This window comes from Poecilia latipinna, unplaced genomic scaffold, assembly GCF_001443285.1.
Source record: "Poecilia latipinna isolate Pla-1442-1.1 unplaced genomic scaffold, P_latipinna-1.0 Scaffold400, whole genome shotgun sequence".
Classification (NCBI taxonomy): Eukaryota; Metazoa; Chordata; class Actinopteri; order Cyprinodontiformes; family Poeciliidae; genus Poecilia; species Poecilia latipinna.
The window spans coordinates 254,997-278,927 of record NW_015113016.1 but is presented as its reverse complement, the minus strand read 5'-3'; the positions used below and the strand labels follow the sequence as shown (position 1 = coordinate 278,927).

General features: G+C 44.6%; 1 protein-coding gene across 2 annotated transcripts in view; it reads right to left on the bottom strand.

Moving 5' to 3' along the window:
• Positions 1 to 197: 197 nt before the first annotated feature.
• The window catches only part of igsf9b (immunoglobulin superfamily, member 9b), a 30,939-nt gene continuing 7,205 nt past the window's right edge, over positions 198 to 23,931 (bottom strand). The window contains exons 3-22 of one of the 2 annotated variants that reach the window (XM_015037294.1): positions 20,985 to 21,191; positions 11,418 to 11,564; positions 10,159 to 10,310; positions 9,959 to 10,076; positions 9,556 to 9,697; positions 9,057 to 9,202; positions 8,836 to 8,978; positions 8,604 to 8,744; positions 8,018 to 8,134; positions 7,781 to 7,931; positions 7,556 to 7,667; positions 7,292 to 7,467; positions 6,962 to 7,200; positions 6,786 to 6,870; positions 6,504 to 6,674; positions 5,971 to 6,007; positions 2,593 to 5,871; positions 2,273 to 2,442; positions 1,912 to 2,093; positions 198 to 1,571 (exon numbers count right to left, since the gene is read on the bottom strand). In XM_015037294.1, the coding sequence (XP_014892780.1) occupies positions 1,924 to 2,093; positions 2,273 to 2,442; positions 2,593 to 5,871; positions 5,971 to 6,007; positions 6,504 to 6,674; positions 6,786 to 6,870; positions 6,962 to 7,200; positions 7,292 to 7,467; positions 7,556 to 7,667; positions 7,781 to 7,931; positions 8,018 to 8,134; positions 8,604 to 8,744; positions 8,836 to 8,978; positions 9,057 to 9,202; positions 9,556 to 9,697; positions 9,959 to 10,076; positions 10,159 to 10,310; positions 11,418 to 11,564; positions 20,985 to 21,191 (5,903 nt within the window). In that variant the 3' untranslated portion in view covers positions 198 to 1,571; positions 1,912 to 1,923. The remainder of the gene's footprint in view (positions 1,572 to 1,911; positions 2,094 to 2,272; positions 2,443 to 2,592; positions 5,872 to 5,970; positions 6,008 to 6,503; positions 6,675 to 6,785; positions 6,871 to 6,961; positions 7,201 to 7,291; positions 7,468 to 7,555; positions 7,668 to 7,780; positions 7,932 to 8,017; positions 8,135 to 8,603; positions 8,745 to 8,835; positions 8,979 to 9,056; positions 9,203 to 9,555; positions 9,698 to 9,958; positions 10,077 to 10,158; positions 10,311 to 11,417; positions 11,565 to 20,984; positions 21,192 to 23,931) is intronic. The other variant, XM_015037295.1, reaches the window with a different exon arrangement.

Here is a 23,931-nt window from a genome sequence, read left to right as displayed (position 1 = left end):
TATATCTCCTCACTGCATCAGTCGATCTCCACCAGATTTTTTGGTGCGTCGTCAGATAGCGCTGCTGAACGCATCGGTGCGCAAACTGCGTCAGTCTCCAATGGCTGGGTGGGTGGCGTCGCCTGAGCGAGGGCCGTTCGAGGCTGCTTGCAGCTGATAAAAACATCAGTAGTTTAAAAAAAAGACATCCACATCCCTTAAGTCTGCTACATTCAGAATATAACAATTTATTCATTTACAAACATATAAAAAAATGACAAAAACAAGTAACAAGATATAAAATTTTCCTCTTTGTACAAGACGACCGAAGCCATCCTCAGGAATGCATACTCACGCCAAATGTGGCTTTTCATCTGGGAAACTGAAGTAAAAACAACAGAAACAACAGAAAGGCTGACTCTTCCCCAAAGTGTAGCTACAACAACATCTTTTAAATTGCTTTGTCAGGTGATGTACAAAAAAACAGCTTGATTTTCTTTAGCAAAGAAAACAAAACAAACACAGCAGGGAAACGGGCACACAATTCATAACAGACTTGCAATTCAGACACAGAATCAGAAGTCAATGAAATATTCACAGTGTTGCCTTCACATCAGGGATGTGAATTGTAAACATTGTTGCATATCGTCACTCATCTCAATAAATACACGGACATATTCACAATGAGGAACAAAACGTGTTTGATGCTTTTTTTAATTGTTCTTTTTTTTTTTGTATCTCAGCCTGTCAGCAGACGCCGTCCTTCTTCCACTGACCAAAAATAAGGCAAATATCATCTTCCCTGGCAAAGTCGCACTTTTTCAAGGCGGAGCCAAGTAAGACGTTCTCAACTGATGGGAGCGACGGGGGATGAATGCATAACAATACAGCAGGACTTATTCACAATAAACTATGCATATGAACATTTATACACTTTAAACGGAAATACTGTGAGGTCAACAGGGCGCTGAGCGGGGATGATTCCAGGCAATCAGTGGGTAAATCGCAGACATACACTCAGCTTCTAAGTACATAGATGTTGGGAATTTTGGGTCAAATTTATTAGTTACCTAACAGTTAGTACCGCGTCATTAATCAATATAGACATAGAGAGCACAACTAGCACCATTCATTCACAGGCACCGATACGGATGAAGATATCTCACAGAGAGATGTTGTCCACTCACCTTCAGACCTGTCAGAAGCATCTTTTATTGTCACTACAAGGGAGACTTAGATTCTACAAACTTTCAATGAGTCTATCACTTTGTCGCCGGCTGCTGCTTTCACAAAGCAGGTCCTTCTCACTTTGAGCCGTGGACCGTGTCTAACAGCATTTCATCTCTTCGCTTTATCTGATTGTCACATTCCCACTGTAAAAAGCCCACAGAAACCAAATCGAACAGAAGAACGAGCCTGAAAAAAAAAAAAAAGCTGAGGATGTCTTACAAAACAGAACAGTGCAGTCTCTTGAAGCTGCTGCCGCGCAAGATTAAAATCGTTAAAGTAGAACGAAATGTTTCCGACGTTTAGGACCATGGTGCTGTTGTCTTTTCGGTGGAACCGCTATTTGGTTTTCGTCTTTGATGCGTCTGAAGAAGAGAAAGAAAAGAGAGCAGAACAACATTAAAATTAGATTTTTTTTTTCCTTACTTTGACACATTGCAACCAACAACTTCAACGTAGCATTTCATCTACGTTGAAGTGTTGGTCTCTAGATCTACATGGTGTGGCTCTATCAAATAAAATTAAAACTCCCACAGGTCTTTGTAATGTGACAAAACATGAAAATATCCATGGGGTATGAATACTTTTACACTATAACTACCACATGCAGGCAGCAAAAGGAATTAAGCAGGTGAGCAGTGACAGGAGGAAAAATCAGGCAGGGGGGGAAAAAAAAAGGTTTGAGGATCAGGCAGAGTAACGGACCGAGTTCAGCTGCTAGAGCAGCGCTGAGCTGGAGTCAGAGTCCGAATCATGGCTGGGGTGGAAGCAGGGTTCGCGGGTACAGGCGGATCCCTGAGCCCGCCTGTACTCTTGGTACTCCAGGCGGAGGGCGTTGAAGCGAGCCTCACTGAGCGAGCGAGGAGGGATGACAGGGGGAGGTGGGCCTGGTGGGGGTCATCAGGGACAGGAGAGGCATGGATGGAAATGTCATGGGATGAACTAACAAAAAAATCATAGCACTGGGACGACCAGGTGAACACATGCAACACTGTCACATTAAGCTCACTAATAATAGTCACACATGCAACAATAAACCAAATTCAAACGTAAATGAAATGATCACCTGTCTGTCGCTGATCCTGGAGGCCACCAGTCTGGTCAGATCCCGTCTCCCTCCTGCCTCTCTGAAAACCAGCTCGACACTGGCCAGACCTGGTGGCCTCCAGGACCTCGGAGTCCAAACAGGCATCAGCGGAGTCCCACTCGTAACTTTCATCTACTGACGTGTTCCTTCTAATGAGATGCACAAAAAGTGGTCAGAAAAACACACAGAAAAACACAGAGGTCTCACGTTAAGTGTCATTTTGGCAACAGTAAATGAATCCGTCTGAGGAGAGGATGCTCCACATCGTCAGTCATTCCAGATGGTGGCGGTCCTTTCACCTTTTCACTCTCCTCTCGGCCAGCTCCATCTCAGCTCTGTGGCGTTCTTGCTCCTCTGTGGTTTCTGGGGAGCTGAGCAGGGTGGGAGTAACGGACAGGGACTGCCTAAAGAGACCGGCGCTGCCTCTACCGCTGCTCTGACTGGCATAACTGGCCCTGCCACCGTCCCTGAACTCGGCATCTCCACTCCTCCCCATCATCCTTTCTGGATGTCTGTAGCCATCTCCTTCCCTGGGTGGGAAGGCGGAGTAATAAGGCGAAGGCCAGCTGATGCCCCGGGGCAAGTAGGACCTTGGAGGGCCCCTTCTGGAGTCCGAGTGTCTCAAGCCTTCCCCTCTGGGATCCGGCCAGTGCTGGTAGTATGGTAGAGGGCTAGAGGTCGGCATAGGTATAAACTGATGCTGGACAGACCTCAGCGTGTCTTGAAAAGAGGGGGACCATCTGGAGGACTCAGGGAAAATGGCAGCTTGGCGTCGTGGATCTGCGGGCTCAAGCATTGGGGACATTGAGGTTTGTCTGGGTGGGTACAAAGGAGTGAGGTAGGAAGGACTAGCTAAAGACCTCTGTGTGTGGTGGGGCCTCTCCAAGCTCCCCATGCTGGGACGCCGGAGTGGGATGTATTCTCTCCAGCAGGGTCCTGGTCTGGGGAAGGAAGGCGGCGTGCGGCCCAGACTGTAGGACTTCACCCTCACCTCCGGGTTTGGGAACTCGTCCCAGTAACATTTCTCAGAAACGTACGGTCTTGGGCTTTCAAAGTGCTCCCACCTCTGTGAGCCTAAGCTAATGGATTTCTTAAGGTAAGGGCGCGGCTGAGCCATACCAGAGAGAGTCCTACAGGGACCAAGGCTTAAGGATTTCCTCAGAAATGGCACAGGGGCTTGAGTTATGCGAGACACTATTTTATTAGTCCTGCTTCCCTGAGAAGCTTGTCTTTGGGGCTGCTCTGACAAAAACTCATCACTGTCTGCACAACTCTGAGAATGCTTTGACACAATGTCTGCCATGCCCTTAGCTGCACTGAACAACGTATGAGCCGACCTGGTCCCAAGTCTGGATTCAGGTCTGCCGGTGCAAGTATTTCCTGCTCGAATTCTTGTTTTCTCGTCATAGAGCTCCTTGCTTGTTTTTTCTGGGCCCGATGAGGACGGCCTTGGGTCATCAGGAAATCTCACTCTGGCTGTCACTTGAGGAGAACGCCTATTTCCTTGTGTTTTATAAGCATCGAAGCTAGAGTCTGCAGAACCCAGGGGATCGCCTTGTTTCTGACTTGATGGAGTTTGTGGGTTTTCCTGAACATGAACCTCCCAGTTTCTAGGAACTACATCAGGTTTCGCCACAACCAATTCTTCCTTGGGTGTTGGTTTTGCAGTGGCATTGGTCACCTGACCCTCTTCCACAGGCTCATCCACGCTCATTTCAATGAAACCTGGAAGACTCAGGTATTCAAGGATTGCACTTGTCTGGTGTGGGGACATTTTAGGGGACGGTGCTGCCGGTTTGGCCTTGAAGGAGTCGGACATTCTGGGGACTAAAAACTGAGACCGGTCACTCACGACCTCTTCAACAAGAGTTAAGGTTGATATGGGACTAGGACTGTCAGGGAAGAGACACTTGTCGCTTCTCCTGGACCTTGTTCGGACACTTTCCTTCTCTAAGTCGGAGTAGAACCCTGAAACGTGCTGGTCGTCGTGGTCCTGAGTCTCTCTGTCTTTGGACTTAGCTCCTACTTTATGATGATCGTACAGCAAGGTTGAAGAACTACAAGGACTGGGGTCCCTCGTAGTTTTGTGACCTATATCTGGAGTTCTCTCAGTCTGGTTATGCTGTAGGGAATCTGAACTTTCAGCTCTCACTGTGTTGGCCAAATCCCGTAGCTGAGAAGCTAATGGACTCCTTGATTTAGAAACAACACCTAACTCCTGTGTCTCCTCCACTATGTTCTGCTCGGTGCCCGACTTGGTACAAGCCTCTTTGTTTTTCTGAAGATTTGATGACTTAGCTTTATCTAGCGTGACATCACGGGAGAGCATGGGTAGTGACGTATTCTGGGTGACCGGCAAGCTTGATGAATCTAAAGCAAGAGATTCTTCTGTGGCTTCTCTAGATGAGATAAGCGACGTAGTCTCACGAGGAGTCTGAACAGGGATGAGGCTAGTGACAGATGTGACGGGGCTAATGTCCCACTGCATGCGAGACGTGGGGAGCCTGTCCAACGGACTGCTAGTGTTGCCAAAGTAGCACGCTCTCCTATAGTCAGAAACCCGACTTGTCACACCAGTGTACTTCTGTCTGATTGTAACTTCTTGAGGTTTCCAGACAGGTTCTTCCACTGACTCGGTCTCATGCCCTTGAGGGTGTTCTGTTGTACTACACGGAGAGGGTGCGTCCCTCACTCGACTGTGATGTCTTTGATCCGTTGCAAAATTCTTCAGCTCCCTCTCGATTTCTTCCCTCTCCTTTGCCAATTGGACACACTTGTTAACGCTGTCCCTCTCCAGCTCACTCTCTAGCTGGGAGACCAGGGTGCTGTTGTCGGTCAGGTGGCTTTCCATTGGTCGGTAGCCTCCATGATGGAGTCTGTCTCTGTCCAGCAGCCTCGTTCTCCTTCCCAAACTGGAGAACAGGTCTTCAGAGTTGCCTCGCATCCGATACCTACGCAGGGAATCGCTGGGCTTTCTTTCACTGCTATCAGAGTAAAAACTGGCTCTTTCCAAAAGAGTCTCTGAGCCTTGTTCGTCATCAGAGTAAAAGCAGCCATGTCGGGAGAAGTTTCTTGCCATGGCTCGTACCCTGCCAGGGGATGCAGGAGGTCTGCTTAACTCTGGCACATCCACCGTAAGCGGAGAGTCCTTCCTCTCGTCCTTCTCTGAGCTCAAAATGCTTGATTTTGGAGAGTCCCTGATTGACGTCCTGTTGCTCCCTGACCCATGAACGCTTCCATTAACTTGCAGGACATCCGTCTTTATATTTTTATTGGAAGGACTTGAACCTTCCGGCAGCGGCTGAACAATGAAGCGTCCGTCTGGACCTCGGGAAATGGACTCCAGAGCAGTCGGCGAAGGCGCCTGCGAACCTAGATGACTCTCGAAGAGGGTGTAGTGAGGCGGAGGAGATGAGTTGGACAAAAGCTGTTTCCGCTGATCGTGGTATTCCCCGCGGCTGCCTTTGTCAAACGAGGAGCGATCAGATTGTGATGATGAGGAGTTGGGAAAGAAGGGAAGAGGCGGACATAGTTTAAACTTGAGGACACTGTCCGGGCTGCGTGAAGGTGATCGCGTGCTGAAGAAAACAGAGAAGAACAGCTTCAAACATTAGGGATGGAGACTATAACATGTCAGAAAGAGAAAATTTGTGCATCAACCTTATCCAGACACTTACTCTTGAGAAGTGCTCTTCTGAAAGGCAGCTGGCAGATCTAAATGAAAAAAAGCAGGAGAAAAATATTTTAGTTACGTATTTCATTGAGCACAGAACAAAACTTTAGGGACAGAATTTTAGAGCCATGAAACCTAAAAAGAGCATAAAATGAACACTTTAGGGCCTTTTGAGCAAATAGAGCACAATTTTCAGACGAAATAGTGTCCTGAGTCACAACCTCAACACAAATAAACACATCAAAAAGCCAGTATAAACAGCTGTTTATGAAAACAACTGGAAGATCAGCTTATCCTACTTATCAGCCGATTTGATAAATTACCAAATAAATCTAATCTTCACTTTGTTAACTCACATCTGAGCACCAGATTTTGCTACCTTTATGTCTGCCTTGTAGTAGACATTGTGCGATGCAATGACGCCTCAGTTTGTTGCTCAAAGCCAGTCAGTCATCACTCTTCAGCAACTTTTGGCTGCATCTTAGCTGTGTTGTGAAAGATCTTTCTCCTTAACACATTTTCACGTGTATGTTTTACCTTGTCTCCTCTTTCTGCGTCTCTGCCGTCTTCTGTTGCTCATGTAGCACGCCGTCACCAACGAGAGGACGATTGCAAGAAGCAGAAAGCACGCTCCTCCTATCAGACCAGCCATCAGCGGTTCAGGGATGACTTCTAAGAAACTCGGACGAAGTGGGTAAATTTCCATTCCTGCAATCAAACCAAAGTCGATAATTTAACTGCTGTGTTTAATAAACAAATGTAGTAAGTATCCAGTAATATTTATGTCACTTTCAATCATAATTAAGAACAAAAACGTACCAGTTGTGGAAACACTCACAGACTCGCTTGGTTCACTCAGGACTTTGTCGCTGCGTGACATCAGCCTCAGATCATACATGGAGTCCTGAGTGAGAGACAGATTGTGTATTGGACTATTTAACAAATATTCTCCCAAACAGTTTGTTTTATTACTATTAAAAAAAAACAACTATTACCCTTAGCAGTCCTTGCACAAGTACTTCGCTCTGATTGGCATGGATGTTGCTGCCAATGATGACCCACTGGCCCTGATCTCTGCGGGCCTGGAGGACAAAACCAGTCAATGGGGAGAGAGGAGCCTCGGGAGGCTGCCACTGCAGGAGAACGCCTCGCCCGGTCCGGTTAGCTGACAGCAGCGTGGGAGGTTCAAGGGCTGGGAGACCCGTGGCGGTTTTAGGTAGCTCTGTTGGCACGGCTAAAAGGACAATAAGTGTTCATAGGTGATCTCTTTCTAAAAGCAAAATGGCACTAGAAGACTGAAAGGAAGGCAAACCAAAGGAACAAACCTTTTGTCCGTATTGATACAATTTCACTAAAAGGTCCTGAGCCGAGTTTATTCTGAGGTAGGACGCTGAACTGATAGCCAGTGCCTGCGAGTAACCCAGTCACAAGCAGGTAGTTTTTGGATGTCGGCACAGGCAAAGACGCCCATTCATGCTTCCCCCTGGATGTTTGCTTGACCCTTTAAAGGGTAAAATCAAAGTATGTAAATAGCTTCAGTTGTTGATAGCAGAAAATGTTTTATCCTGGGTGTGTTTTACAATACTGACCACACAGTAAATTTCTGGGTAAATCCACCGTCAAAACCTGGGACCCAGGACACATTGGCCTGGTTCATCTCCGTGGTAACGGTCACCGAGGACACAGCATGAGGACTGGTGCCTGAGCAACAGACAGACAGTTTTAAATCTACACCGCTAACGATGCACACGTCATATATCATTACATCTATTTGCAGACTACGTGTCCGTTACAGATAATGCTGATGCGCTCACCAAGTGCAAAGACTACAGTGCCTGCACTGACAGTCGCCACACGATTGGTGGCCAAACACTCCCAGCCGCCATGGTGATCTTTGCTCAGTGGCTGCAGCAAGAGGGATCCGTTAGAAAGCACCGCGTACGGTGAGCGAGGACTAGGGCCAATCTGTCGGAAAGAGCGTCGGGAAGTTCGCATAAGGGATTCGTCATACATGGCCGAGGTTCCAGAAAAAGCAGAATTTGTTTCCGTACCTTGCTCCAGGTTACATTTGGAGCAGGATCGCCACTGGCTTCACAGGGGATGATCAACTCTCGGCCGACTTCCTGGAGATACTCTGGCAGAGGGGGAACTCGAAATGATGGCGGGTCCTGGAAAAGCGACACTCTTTTGACTTCTGCACATCTAAATACATTTTAATATTTTTAGATTTAAGACCCAGAGAGGTACTTGTTGTAAGACGTTTAAGAATCACAATGTTAGTGATAGTTTTGGCCCAAGAAAAGGCCAAATCTAAACCCTAATATAGAATCTGTGGCTTGGCAAGACTTGAAAATGTCTACTCTCAGATACACATACAACCCAAACGACTGAAAGCCGTAACTGAATGGAAAGTTGGTCACACAAAGCATTGCTTCGGGGTCTGAGTTTAAATTGTAAAATATTCAGTGTGAATACTTTCTTTTCACTTTACAATTCTGCACAGCTTTGTGTCGTTCTCAAATAAAATCCCAATAAAACACAAGTAAACATGTAGTTGCAAAGTCACAAAATGAGGAGAAGCTCAAGGGGTTTTGGTACTTTTTAAAGGTACTGCGAGTCTGAAAATGGGAACTTTACCTGCAAAATGACTTTGGTGGGCTCAGACTGGCCCATCGTGCCGTAGCTGTTGTAAGGCGTGCAGGTGTACATGCCTACAGCGTTGTCATTGGCTGTCGCTATAAACACCGAGCCCTCTGAGTTCACCATCCAACCCGGGAACTAAACAAGTAAAAGACAAAAAAAATATTAACTCTAAAGCGACTTTGAGAGTCCAATTGGCACAGATTGTAAAACAAGCGCTAACATTTACATTGTCAAGATTCAGCTCATTCCCGTCTTTGGTCCAGTTGACATACAGCACAGGCGGGTCAGCCTGCACAGGGCAGAAGATCACCCCCTCCATTCCTGCTGGCAAATAAGTTTCACGCAGCATTCTTCCAACACGTGCCGGATCTAAAAAAAAAGGCCTTTCTGATTAGAAATTGCAGTAAAACAGCAAAGCCACAAAGAATGAGAGGGTAAGACACTAACGTTTCACTTTCAGATGGGCAGAAGCCGAGGGTGGAGTCAGTATTCCATTAGTAGGGATGCAAGTGTAGTTTCCAGCATCTTCTGGGATGAGATTAGGAATCAGAAGAGTTCCATCCACCAGAATCTTCACTCTGGACCTGAGGGACCTAAAGACACGAAACGTGGTGCAATTTATGATAAAGCGGTGTATTAAAGAAACAGAAATGAAAGAAACACAAACGGAAAACAACGACTTCTACTAAACGGATGTGCAAGAAAGATTTAGAAGATGGTACGTTAATCTAAACGGCAATCTTCTTTGCCTCAGCTTGTTCATGAGCACATGATATAATTATCTCACAAACAATCCAATTAAAACTTATCGCATTACCAGTGTGCTTTGGAAATATTTACACCTACAACTTTCCAAGTAGATAAGAACACCACGTGCGATATTTCCCACCGTGCCGAGCGTCTTGATCGACTTTTTTTTTTTTTTTTTTTACAGCTATGGACTCACTCGATGTGATAAACGTTCTGTCCTTGCTTCAGCCACTCGTAGGTCAGGTTTGAAGGGTAAGCGTCTGCCTGGCACTGCAGAACAGCATCCTGGGACATATTGAGAGTCGTGTCCTCAGGGGAGATGATGATGATCGGTGGACCTTAAAAAAAAACAAAAAAAAACAAAAAAACGAAATGAACAGATCAGTAATTACTGCTGGTCAGTTTTAAGCCACCTACAGTTCACGGAATGACCTGTAGGTGGCGGTATACACAAACATATAGCAACCAAATGGTTTCTCTCCAGGAGATGAACTGATAAGAAACAAAAAGCTGAATGTTCTCACGCAAATGCGACAGCAGTTCCTTGATATTAGATATGCAGCGACTCTGTGTTTGATGACGGATCGTTCAACAGTCACCTTGAACCTGCAGCTCCGTGTAATGGGTCAGATTCCCCTCTGTGTTGGACACGTGGCACTTGTACACTCCGGAAACATTTCTTGTGACAGTGGCAAGAGACAGAGTGCCGTTGAGCACCTAAGAAGTGAGCGATAATGAAACACAAACTGCGTGAGTGTTTATTTAAAACCCTGCAGGGTGGTCTGTTGACACGACTCACTTTTATTTTTTCATGTTTCTCAATCGGGCTCTCGTCTTTGTGCCAGACGACCGTCGGCCGAGGGTTGCCGTGGGCTCCGCAGCTAAGGGTCAACGAGTCTCCGAGCAGAACCTCCACAAAAGTCGGCGGTGTCTTGATGAACACAGGAGGAGCTAGAGCAAAGACACAAACACAGAGGGGGCGATTTTCACTCACATGATCAAATTAGGTATCAATACATATACGCCTTGCTAAAGGATCATTTCACATTTTTCATGTTACCACCACGACTCAATAGGAATTTTGTGTTATAATCCAACATAAGGTAAGTCTGAAAGTGAATTGGAAGAAAACGACACATGGTTTTCAAAATGTTATGCTTGTATTTTTGGGGTGTGTGTGTCCCTAAAGGGATTCACATGATAGTTTCATGACAGTCTTTAGTTTCCCTAAAGACTTTGGTCTTCACTTTGACTAGGCCATTCTAACACATTAACATGCTTGGATCTAGATCTCTTAGGGTCGTCTTCCTGCTGAAAATGATCCTCTAACCCTGCCTCAAGTCTTTTGCACATTCCAACACATTTTCTTCCAGGATTTCTCTGTATTTCAGTCGATCCATGTTGGATAGACCACATCGTGGATTCAATACACTAACAGGGGAAATCTACATGTAAACACAAACGTACGTCGCACTTCTATTGTTTTTGTAAATATCTTGAAAACCACACATTCATTTTCCTCCCATTAAGACTACGCGCCATCATATTAAACTCCAATATTATTCAATTAACTCTCAGATATGGACATAATACGATATTCAATATCATATGCAGTATCTAAGAACTGCTGCTGTGAACCCAAAAATGTGTCGTGCAGCGAACAGATGGCTTTCATCAACTGCAGCATCATCATATCAAACCTCTACCTCACGCTCTGAGTGACATAACTCCGCTTCAGCTTAACCAGCGCGCGCGTGTGTGTGAGTGAGACTTAGAGTTAAGAAGCATGTGAGTCAAAGGCTTTGAGCATTTAACCTTAATCTTCAGCGACAAACCTCACAAGCGCTGGTCAGTTCTTCACGGCAAATAAACACAAGGTGCGATCCCCAGTGTGCATGCTTTTGACGCACTGCAATTAATGTTCAGCAATTCCCCTTCTGCCAGGGCCGTCAGAATATAGCCAGACCCCATGCTGCAGACGTTCTAAATAAAGTCTAAACCAGTGACGAGCGACGAGGGAAGCAGCTCACGCGTTCCCAACACCCTGCAGTGCTGCACCTGTGATGGAGAGGAAGGTCCATGTGCCATTTTGAAAGTTGTCGGTTTTGCTGTCCAGGAGAAGGATGCGACACTCGAACCAGCCCTCGTCCTCCAGGGTCAGCCGTTCTACCAGCAGAGAGGCGCCGCGGGTCAGAGACACACGCCCTGTGGGGGGAAGGGTGAGGGTCGAGAGGCAAAGAGGGAAAAAAAAAAAGATTAACAGACGCACAAAGGCAGACAGGCAACGTCAGCATATGCAGGAAGAGGGCTTTTCATGCAGAGGACACAGCCACCCATTGTCACAAAGGCCAGTGTCAAAGTCATAGACCTTCTGCAAGCAGGCGGATCCACATGCAGAGAGGGACTCTGATGAATTTTCCAAGTTCATAGAAAATGACAAATGACATAGTTAAGATTTATGAAAGCAGCAGACACCTTGAAGAACAGATGAGCAAATTAAATCATTAACATTTTTAGTCCCCAAAATGCTCAAAACCAAGATCAATCTTTCCTCGATGTCATTCAGGCCCCAGGAACCTACAAGCGCACGGTTGGGTGTCGGATGCAGTATTTTCCAGGGAGAGGCATGGAAATATTTTGCTGTTGATGAAAAGCAGTCAAAGTTTTGACCAGGGGAAAAAAAAATAAAAAAACATACACAGGCACCTTGCAGAAGTAACTCATTTAGTCAAGTTAGAACCGCAATGAAACCAGCATTTCATTGGAGTTTTATGTGACAGATCAACACAAAGTAATGATTAACTATGAAGTGGAAGGAAATGATTTTTAAAAAAAGGCTTTTTACAAATATCAATCTTTAAAGAATGGCATCCGAGTTAATTTTTGTAAAAACAAAACAAAACAAAAAAACCCACCTAAACACTGAAATCTTCCTCAATGAGACTCAGTGAGTGGAACCACTGTAATACATTCATTAAGCTCTGATCTACTGCAGCTCCGGCTGATTGAACCCTCTTCCCCCGTCTTTATTCGTCTCTAACAGGTTTCCTTCCAGGACTGTGACTTTATTTAGATGATCCATCTTCCCATCCGCAAAGCATGCCACACTTTTTACATTCATTTCAATTACAAATCTGGGTTTTAACAGAATCCCAATGAAAATCCTAGGAAGTCTGCATTTGCACAATGACAAAAGAAGAGATAAGATTGCACAGTACTGGGGATTGGTTTTCTTATGTCTTCTTTGACCCAGAAATGCGCTCAGAAGTGTGAGTCATTTCCAAGAGGGCTGTCTCGACTAAAAGTTTTACAAGAAACCAAAGCTCCTCATGTAACAATGAACAACCCTTCACTCCCTCATTCCCTGGCTTCATCCCGAAAGTCAAGGTAGGCTGGCTTCGGGAGGATGCAAGCGACCCATCTCGAGAGGGAACATTATTAATTTCCTGCAGCGTTATACACTGACCTCTTCATTAAGCAAACGACACTAATAATAATTAAGTTCAAGTATTTTGTAATATCTCTTACAACACCGACTCCAGTTGGTTTAAAATAAATCCGAGCGCTTTCCAGTAACGTTCATGCATAATGAATTTATGTGGCCGTCGTGCACCGCAGTGAAAGTGATTGAGCTTTAACATTGTTGGCTAAGTCTCCCGACTCCAGCTCAGATGATGAGAAGTCAGTGGCCCTGAGGTGGAGTGCAAACACATGAATCACTGCAGCGATGGTTAAAATGATATGCAATATGACAGATGAAGACGGTGTCCTGTCATTTAGGGTTTGGGCGGCTTAGCAGAGAGCTACAGTTAGCAAGCCAGAAATTCTTGAATGTGTTTTATTACAGAACTTCCATGAAAAAAAATATATATATATATATGTATATGACTCATTTTTATTTTGGATTCAGGAGTGCTGGGCTAAAAATGTAAATCTAAGACAATGCATGGGAGAAATGAGTCACTTGTTTTGTTCATTGGTGGGGCAAAGGATAGAAACGAACAAGAAGCATGGCAGATGCACAACTGCACTTGCGTGAGCCAAAGCGCAGACACAGATGGACCGTGCACGAGCGTTTCTACCACACACACCCAATGCATCCGCTTCCTCCGCTCCCCTCTGTACTTCTTACAACTCCTTGTCAAGCTTTGAAACTTGATATGCTAGTTGCCTGGTGACTGCAGCCTGGCTTTCAGGGTACACCCCCTCCTTTTATTCTGTCTCTCAATGAACTCTTTTTTTTTTTTTTTGCCCTTCAATCTGAGGGCTTTAAATGACTGGAGGATGCGGGCAGGGGGGAAAACACACACGATGCTCATACCAGACGCTGCCAGAGCAGTTTGAAAGTAAACACGGAAACGTGAAGGAGTTCCCAGCGACCCGTTCTCCTTCCTGCAGTTTGCAGGTTAGGCCGACTGTGCGTCGACAAACTATGCAAAGTGTTTTGCAAAATCACATCCGAGCAAAATCAAATAAATGCATTGCTAAGACACTCATTACACTTAAACTTTTTCACTTTTGTTTTTTTATATAAATCACAAACTTTAATGTAATTTGCAAAACTGACACATATTTGCTTATAATTGAGAAGAGGAAGGAGAACGATTTGTGGCTTTTATTGTCTTATTTACAAATAAAACTGAAAAAAAGAGTGATGTGAATTTCTCTTCAGGGTCAATGCTTTGTAGAACCACTGCCATTACAGATTCAGGTTTGTTGGTTTATGTCTCAACTAACTATTTTTGAATATCTAGACATTTTTGCAAATTCCTTTTTTTACAAAGTACCTCAGGCTCAGTAAGACTGAAAAGCAAACTTCTAACCCCAGCAACAACTTTTCTTCCAAGACTCCATTTTTTTTTTTTTTGCTCCACCTAACTTTGAATCAAATCTGAAGCGCTGTGGCTTGTGGAAAACTGCAAACATTACCTGTTTACGCTTTCTTTCATTGGTGGTTTTCTTGCTGACAAACTTCCACAACCACATAGATGTGTGCATTTCATGATCATTAGCTGTCCTGCTGGAAGATTTTTGTGGATTTATGCAGGTCTGCTTCAGAGCTGCTGTGTTTCTTCATGATGCTGTTTGTTCACTAATGTTCCCGAACAAACCTCTGAGGCCTTGGTAGACTTCTGAAAGAAACTGGTTGCATTAATTTTTATTTAGGGATATCAGACTAAAGGGGGGCTGAATGCAAAATGATAAAAAGGTTTCCTTCACTTAACCTTAAATCTTCTATATCCTGCAACCTCAAGCAGCATTAGCGTCATTTAGTCTCACTATTCAACACATTTTTTCCATCCAGACAACAAGACCCTTTGATTAATGCCTGAAAGCTTTGCATTTTATCTGCCTATGTGTACGGCCTTAAGACGGGTTGAAACACACACAGAGAGTGAAGACAGACAACAATAGGTAACAATTAACCCTGCATTCCTGTCGGGGTAGTTGCTGTGCTTAATAGTTCGGTTTAATGATTGACTGACCTCCTGAAAGACGGACAAGCACTTGATGGGAGCGGCGCTCGCTTTAGAGGATCCATAAAACGAATGCCTTTGGTTTCAGGTCAGCATCTTTCAAACAGCTGGGCAGGGTTGGGAGAGCGGAGACGGGGGGGGGGGAAATGTGCGGGGAGATGATAACAGGTATCGGGATAACTTTAGATGGTTTCCTCTAATCGTGCCATGAGGGGATCCTCCCACAGCTGCACATTTCCTCTGCGACCTTTTCTCATCAGATGTGGAATTTATCGCCCACTCCTGTGTGCAAGAGCGGAGCTGCTCATCGTGGGGATCGCTGAAATGCAGCCGGTGGAAATCCCTACGATGCCACGGGGCCCTGGAGCACGTGAGCATGAGTACATGTTGATTTTCAAAAACCGGAGAGTGCCCTGCCCCCTGAAAGCCTGGTTTCACTGTCCAACCCCGTCTTAACCCTCTCCCGCATCCTCCCCCCTGTCCGTCACTACAAAGAGACGACAACCTCCCTCCCCAGCTCCACCCCGTCATTCCTCGTGCTCTCGGGTTACCATAGCGATGAGACCGAGGAAAGCCCGGGCTGTAAGTTTAGATTTAAATTCAGTTGCTGTAGAAACCCGACACGGCCAAACATGGGCAGGGGGCGGGTCGATCGTGCACGGCTGAGGGAGAGCAGGGGGGATTCTACTGTCAAAGATTTGAAAAATTACAAGCGGTGAAAAAACATCGCATTGGATGAAAATCCAGACCCCAAGAGACGGAGAGGGGAGAATGAAAGAAATAATGAACAACAGAGAAAGGAGACTTTCCCTTTCACCCCGCGGGGTGAAAGGGAAAACAACCAGGCCGTGTGACAAATGGCGCTTTATCCAAATTTGAATGTTGCGTGTTGGAATTAAAACCTAAGATGGCACTTGGCAGGCGTTCTGCCCCGTCAGACACTAAAAACAAGGCTGCCCGTCTCTTCGGCGATGCGACTGGACGCAAGTGTGGAAAAATGGGAAACCGATGGCATACAAACAACCCTTCACGTGTTTGAATCGGAGAAGAACTGAGGGAGAGGTTATGGAGAGGTTACTCAAATTATGTGCATCGATAATCCACTGAAACCAATGAGAGGTTGACCTTCTTGACCCCCGAGCTCCAGCAGACGCATTCATCACCCCCAACCGCCCGGTCCTACACTAACACAGGGACCACCTTCAAGAGACAAACGCCATTAAGCAGAGCGATTGGTTGAAACAATAGCCGCTGCTCCATCTCCACCTCCTTCTGGATATTCCTTTTTTTTCCCCCCTTCTTCTTCCAGTCGCAATCACATGACAGATCCGCTCTACGTTAAAAACGAATCCTTGTTTCCAACAGGTTGAGCTGCGGTGCAGCCAAGGGTATAAAATGGAAACGCTAATCCCACCAGCGCTGTTTGAACTCTAAGACGCAGCCTCTTCATATTAGAGTTAGGTTCTCACCCGGTGGGTGGTGGGCCGGCAGCGGCTCGGCTTTCAGAGCCGAGCCGCTGCCGGCTGGCCATAGTCTCCATGATGTTATCTCCTCCTTGGGTTTTTTTTTATTTTCTTCAAAGCACCCAAAGGTGAAACCCCTATAAGTCTGGATGCTTTGTGATTACACAGCTCTTGTTCTTTCAGCGTCTAAGCAGGAAAACTGTATTTCATCATCTTAATGGAAACTGCAGCTTCAGTACAAATGTTTCCTTGTTTCATATTCATAAATAAAACAGGCGTAGCGCTGCAGATTTCATACAATATGCTGACAGGGAAACCTTTGGAGGAAGGCAGTTCGTTTTTTTTATCTGTTTTGTTTGGAGAAGCATCAGCTTTGCTTTTCTTTGTTCATCCACATGTGAGTAAGGGGCAGTGGTGCATTGTGGGATGTGTTTTGATTTGAATACAATCATAAGTCTGGGACCGGCCGCTGCCTCGGACAGCTCGCCCCCCCCTCCTGCTCCCCCCAAATTTCTCTCTTCAATCCTCCTGTCCCACTAATCAGTTTAACCCTCTTATGAATAGCTCTTTGTCGTGGGATAGATTACAGTTAACTCTGCGCCTCTCGCTGCGTCCAGTTGGTGTGCTGGACGCAGCTTCACAAAGCTCATGTGCCCACATTTACTACAGCAACTCAACTTAATGCAGGCATAACCTGTTTAGGCACTGCCACAAAGCGTTTGATTTAATGTTCAAATCTTCACAAAGGAACTTCAGAGCTCAGTACACTTGAAGAGGTATTTCAACTTCTTCCCAGAGCAAAACATGGAGTCTGTTTGCGAATCAGGGAGAGATAACCTTGTGTTAATTATTTCCATGTGTCTGGTCATTGTTTCCGTAGTTCAGTTGGACAGGCTTTAGATAAAGGCTTATTCTTATTTTAATTTTAAATGTTAGAATAAGTTCTTCTAGTAAAATGTCATAATTTCCCAGATTTTGAGGTGTTGTCAGGCTTATTTTATAAATATTTCTACAGTTGTTAACTTTTAATATGATATATAATACAGTTTTTTTTAGACTCTATTCACATAAGGAGGTGTGATTTGTGTCACTAAATGGTACATAGTAATTTTATCATATTTTCAAATTTTGGGGTATTTGAACAGTGGAGAAAATAGTAAAACTGACGATACAAATGGTTTTGTTTTGTCAAATGTCATTATTTGCAGTTTATCGACAATGACAAATCAAATATCTTATTGTGATAAATGATAAATATGATAAATGCCCACCCCAATCGGGTGAAAGGATGGACAGGTTGTTATAAATGTTCTGAACAGGATAGGCAAAAGGATTTGAGACTACAAATGTTTTTTTTTTCTTGCTTGCTTGACCAGACCAATGAAATACTTCAATCAAATCTCTTGCACACTTTTCGAGACTCTGCAGGAACCCTGCAGGACGTGAAGCCTGAAGCACTCGGGTCCCTGCGTCTGCCTGATGCTCCAAGGTTACAAAAATGAAGAACTTCAATTTCAGCCTCTTATGCTTTTTATGTGTTATTGTTAGCTGCACAATCATCTGGTGCAGAAAAAACTGATATTCAGGCTTATGTTTCAAAACACGCCCACATTTACATAAGCCTGGCTGTCTAACGATAAATCCCACAAAACTTTGCTAGAAGGCGGGTGGTAAAAATTTTGAACCAGTTGTCAACATTAAAGACTGTAAATGTTTTACTGACTCCTGCACGTGTGTGAGAAACACAGGCTCTGACTCTCCCGGGCGTTCACAAGTCACACTGCGAGTGTGAGGGCGGCCCGCTGAGATCTGGGGGTTTGCCCATTGTCGTCCTAACCTCAGGTCAGAGCCCCCCGCTCACAGTCTCTGCTGATTTTCTTCACAACACAGGAGACATCTGATCTAGCCCCGCGACAGTAAACCATCCTGACACTGCCAGACTCAAACACATTGTCTGGACAGATTCAACTAAAGCCTGCTATTCCAAGAGTGTCAGTCACAGTTTGGTCTGGCTGTTTCCTCTTAGCTGTGAGCTGACTAATGTTGGCCCCGCAGGGCATTGCCAAGAGTGGGAAATGGGCGACAGTGAAATATGAAGCATTTTTTCTGAGAGCCGGACAGGCTCGTGTTTAATGGTTTCTATGGCTGGAGTGGGGACACTCCTTGAGCACACATGGCACAATCTCAAGCGCACCTGATATTATATCAAAAACAGCTGCTTTAATGGACGGAAGCAAGCACCGCGGATGCCGCTCGCTGAGACTCTTTTCATCTCCGCTGATAAAAATTGCTAATAGCGTAAACGACCTTGGGACGTAGCAGCAGGCTGAGGACACGCAGCATCTGACATCATTTGCAATGCAATGAGTACAGCAGAAAAACTAGGAGCATAATCTACTTTAACAGTGACAGCTTTTTAGTTTTAAACATCTCTAGCTCCTGTCTTGCAAAAGTAGGGATACTCCTTTAGCTTTGCACATTTTGTGACATGCTGGTCCAAAACTTAATGTATTTTACTGGGACTTTATAAGAAAGGCACATGAATGACAAGTGGAAAGTGTGCTGGATATTTGAATTTGTAACTCCTTTTTCTCCAAAATACTTAAGAAAATCTAGGAATGCTTAATGACTTCAAAAGTTAAACAAATAATAAACTGAGTTCATCTGTGTTTTTTTTTTTAATCTCAGTATAAGTCCAGGTGTTGTGTGAAGAGTAAAGGTTTGTTAGAGAACATTAGTGAACAAACTGCATCATGAAAACACAGGAACGCAGCAGACACGTCAAAGATGTGAAGAATGTTAAAGCAGGGATTTGGTTATAAATCTCAAGCTTTGAGCACCTAATGGAGCAACTTGCTGTCCAACATCCAATGCATCTTTGAGGATCCTTTACAGGGAGATGGATGCTGGTCAGAGCTGACTGGAGAGGGACTGAACTACGTTCATGGTAATGCTGGAAGAAAACAAGAAAAGAGGCAGCAAAACATTTCAGGCTGGGATGGAGGTTCACCTTCCAACAGGACAACAGGTCTAAACATACAACCAGAGCGGAAGTCAATGGTTTTTAGATCAAAGCATGTTCAAGTATTAGGTTCCAGACCTAAATCCAATAGAACATCTATCCATAAAATGTCCCAAAGGTTGTCTTATCTGGCCAAGAAGAAAGAGAAAAAATGTCAGATCTGCAAAGCTGACGGAGACTTACATTAAAAGACTTGCAGCTGTAATCACAGCAAAAGGTGGTTCCACAAAGTTTATTTTACATTTTTATTTGTAATCAATTTTGAAACTATGTATGTTTTTTCTTTACAAGAAGCCGCAACATAAAATCCCCTCAAAAATGAATTAGAGTTTCACAAGACAAAGTATAAAAGCGGTAGGAATAGATACAGAAGCATTTAGTTTAACTGGTAGAATCCGTTCTGTGTACAAAGGAAGTGAAGAGTAGCACAGCTCCTCCATTATTCATCGATCTTTTTCCTGATCCTTTATGGGTTGATCTTGATCTTCAGCTTGACGCTCCCCCGCATTTTGCTCTCGAGTCCTCGGACAGGCTGGCGCAAAGATGGGGAAACGTTTGGAGACCCGGTCTCGGCGTCAAATCTAAAATCCCAAAACATTTTAATTTGAGGGCAGCATACATTAGAGCCGCAGCACTGACACGCTTCACATGCTGCCATCTGCCCCCAGTGGGAGGGGAAATATGAGGATCTGAGGCAGACAGAGGCAAAACCCACACCAGACAAAAAAAAAAAAAACACACACAAAGGATGAACGTGAGAAAACAAATGAATTGTAGTTTTTTTTTACACTACGATTCACCTCTGCAGTGTTACTGACGTTACTATGGGTGCACATGCATGAGATGACGACTAAGACTCCATAAGCAGCAGCTAAAACGACGCGTCGCAGTCACCTGATGGCTGGGAAGCGTGTTCCAGGTGACAGCGCGGCTCCTCAGGTATTTCACATGTTTCTCTCTGCCTCACCCACTGGCATGTTTGGGAACTTTCTGCTTTTTGGTGACCCAGTTGGGACAGTACAGGATTTGGGGGTGCCCCAGTGGTCTTGTCGGCTTTGGAAGAGCAACGGGAGGTTGTGATACCCCTCTTTTGTCTTTTGGGCTCCGGCAGACAATGATGGGATTATAGGGCTTCCAGCAAGGAAAAACTCCCATTATTCCCAATGCTTCATCCATCCTCCTTCCAGCACAACAATCTCCTCTTACTGGGTCACCCTTCAGCATACTAATAAAACACTGTCAGCTCACAACTGAGCCCCCACCTACACTCCTAATCCCCCAGTGAGCAGCAGCGTTCCTGGTATGCCCCTTCCTCCTTTCTCGTCTCCACCCCACCCCCTCTTTAACTGTCGCTCACTCTCGCCCTTCCCCTCTGCGCTGCTGTACAAGAGCGTGCCGAAAACACAGACTGAACACCTGTAATTACGGTGCTTTGTGTGGATTATCTATTTGGGAGCAGGGTTTGAACCCAACTTCTCCTCCCCAAATCGTTATTAATACCAGTGTAGCCGCCTCCTTGCGACTTCCTTTGTTCTTAAAAGATGAAGGAAAGTTTTGTTACCAAATAAATCTGTTATCTGGGGTGGGGGGAGGATCATGGTTTCTTGAACTACAGAAGCCAGAGGCTTGTTCCTCAAAGAGGAATTTGTGTTGCTTTTCTTACCTTTGTAGTTAGGATGAACACGAGGAGCGTACACTCCGAATTTAATGAGAACAGGTACATTGTAGCCGAGGCGCACCCACTCCACAACGTGCAAGGGAAAGAGGTTCGGGGTGGTGGCTTCTTTGGACGACGGGGTCAGACTGCAGTCCAGCTCTGCTGAGCCACCCTCTCTGGCACGGACCAACGATGCCAAACCCTGAGACACACCTGGAGAGACGATGATATATCATCAGCGCAAAGGCCTGGGTGGATCTGTGCTGACAACGCAAGAGGCAATAAACAAGGAGCGGGCAAATTACAGATGCTCCTCTCCAAGGAAGCTCCAACCTCAAATGGAGCCGGATCGCAGGCTCTGAAATTCTGGAGAATGTTTTGGGGAATTTTGTTTATGTGAAGGTTGTTAAGGAATAATGGATCAATTTTACTGAGAAAACTTAACCACAAAGTATGGAAATGTTTAAAAATGACTTAAAAAAAACACCTAACTTTTTCAACTAAGGGCTTTATGGTCTTTTTAACATGATCAAGAGAAAAGAGCCGGAACAATCAGAGTTTTCTCAGGTTGAGTAGCGGCCCTTCCTCTGCTGCACACTGCCAGTCTGCTGGCTGAAAGAACACATCTTTCAACCGTTTGGAAATACTTCAGGTTGTGCAAAACACTAGTATTAAATTTAGTGGGTATTTATTTTATATTCTTCTCCATGTATTGAAATCCAAATATTAACAAAAAAATGTAACAAATAAGATTGTTAAAGATGTACTTATCAATGGGCCGGTGATTTCAAACTACCACTTTTCTCTTCACTGGCTCTGATCTGTATTCTAAGTCAAATGCTGAAAATCTGATTTTAATAAAGAGCCAAACCAACAACTTTCAGCAAATTCATGAACAAACGGGATGTACTTTGATAACATTTCATTTTTCCATTTCATCTGTCAAATTCAGGACCGTCAGATAAAAGCTCTAAGGAAACTGGAAATAAATATGTCCTGGCCAGTAAGACGCCTGGTTGCAGCAACTGAAATAATATGTTTTATTTATTATCTTATCAGAAGTGTGAATTATTGCTGGTTTTCTGCTTTAAATAAAAGCAATTATACTATGCAACATTTTTGAATAAATGCCACAGTATTTTCTTTAAAGGCTTCATAACTCATCAGTCCAAGCCTACAGAAAAGCCAATAAGAGGACACGGGCACACGGGTTATAAAAAACATAACATCATAACTTATTGTGGCAGAAACCGGTCACAGATCGGCTCCCGAGTTTGACTTTCCCCGACTGCTAAAAGCCGGGCCATTACAGGGCATTCACAACAACCATGTGGGCATTTGGCAAAAAGAGATTGAGTAGCTGCAATCCCATTAGTGACACCTGGAGCAAGAAGCAGCCCCTCCACCTTCTTTATCTCCCTCGCTGTCATGTGCTAACATGGGTGTGTGCTCAACTGGGTGCCAGTGTTTGCTCCACTACTCATCTGGCCTGGTGATTACTTTAATCTCAAAGGGAGGGAAAGAGGAGGAGGAGGAGGGGTGAGGCTCTGATGCAGCAGGAGCCTCTGTGTTTGGTCCAGCCAACCTCTCACCACCCCCTGGGGTATACACATGGCCTGTGGAACCAGCACGATCAATCCCACCACCCCCCTTCTACAAACACAAGCACGCACACAGGGACGTGTGCCTGGAGTCTGGAGTTTGAGGGGCGGCGGGGGGGGTAGCATAAATCCAGGATTGATCTAAATCCGCACCCAGAGATATATTGTTTAAGTTGGATTTTGTCCCCATTCTCTCTTGTCCACTCATGTCTGAGCTGCGACCCCTCCTCTTCACTCTCTCCCCGACATGAAGCAGCGCTGATAAACCGTGTTGTACATGTGGAGCGTCTGCGTCCAGCTGATCAACAACATCCACTCGCTGCTTCTCAAAGCTTCACCAGATGCTTGTTGATCCTAAGTAACAGCGTTGGCGAGGGATGCTTGCTTGTGCAAAGGTATGCCTAAGCGAGGGCTGCAAAATAATTAAGCAAACTTGGAAATGTAATATCACTGTTGACAAAATCAATTGATATTAACTTTTGGAACATATTTTTCTCACTTTTTCCCGTCTTCACATTGCCCCCACCACTGTCCTTGAGCTTTAGTCGCTGAGTCACTAAGAGCTACATCATAAAAGACCGACAATCCGTCCAACTTGACAAATTTTTTAAAGTTTTTAAGCTAATTTTCTAATGTTTCTTATCATGTCTCAGTATTTAAAACATGAGACAAATATTGCTGACGATTAAACAAACATGGACATTGTGATTTGGTCTGTCAATTTTGCTGGATGACGCAATAATAATAATGAGAAGTTGACGCAATAAACAATATTATTGTTGGCATAATAATACAAGAACACATTCTCAAAGATCAATAAACTTTAAATTATAGTGAATTTAAAGTTGGATATTTAAACTGGAGGACATTTTAAATATCCAAACTAAATACACTTAACAACAGAAACTACAAAAAATGAATTATAGTGTCTCCGTAGACAAAACTGTCCTAGTTAGATTGCTGCTGTGTGAGATCCACGTATGGAGGCCTTAGCTCTCGAAGCGGTCGTCATGGGCTCAAGTCCCGGCCCGATGACCTTTGCCGCATGTCTTCCTCCTCTCTTGTAACCCATTTTCCCATCTAATAATTTTAAAATAAAGGCCACTAGAGCAAATAAGTATATATAAAAAAATTGGCTAGTCAATTTTGACTAAACACCAGACTCAAGACTTTTGTCATACAATTGTTGGCAGAAAAAGAGAGAGAAAAGAGAAAAATGATAAATCATCCACATGGACATTATAGAGCTTGTTTTTAATTTACATGTGATTATTAATTTATTGCTTACTGTGGCAGGCCTAATTGTGATGTAACGCAATTATTCATCTAACCCAAGTAAAGTGTACAAGTGC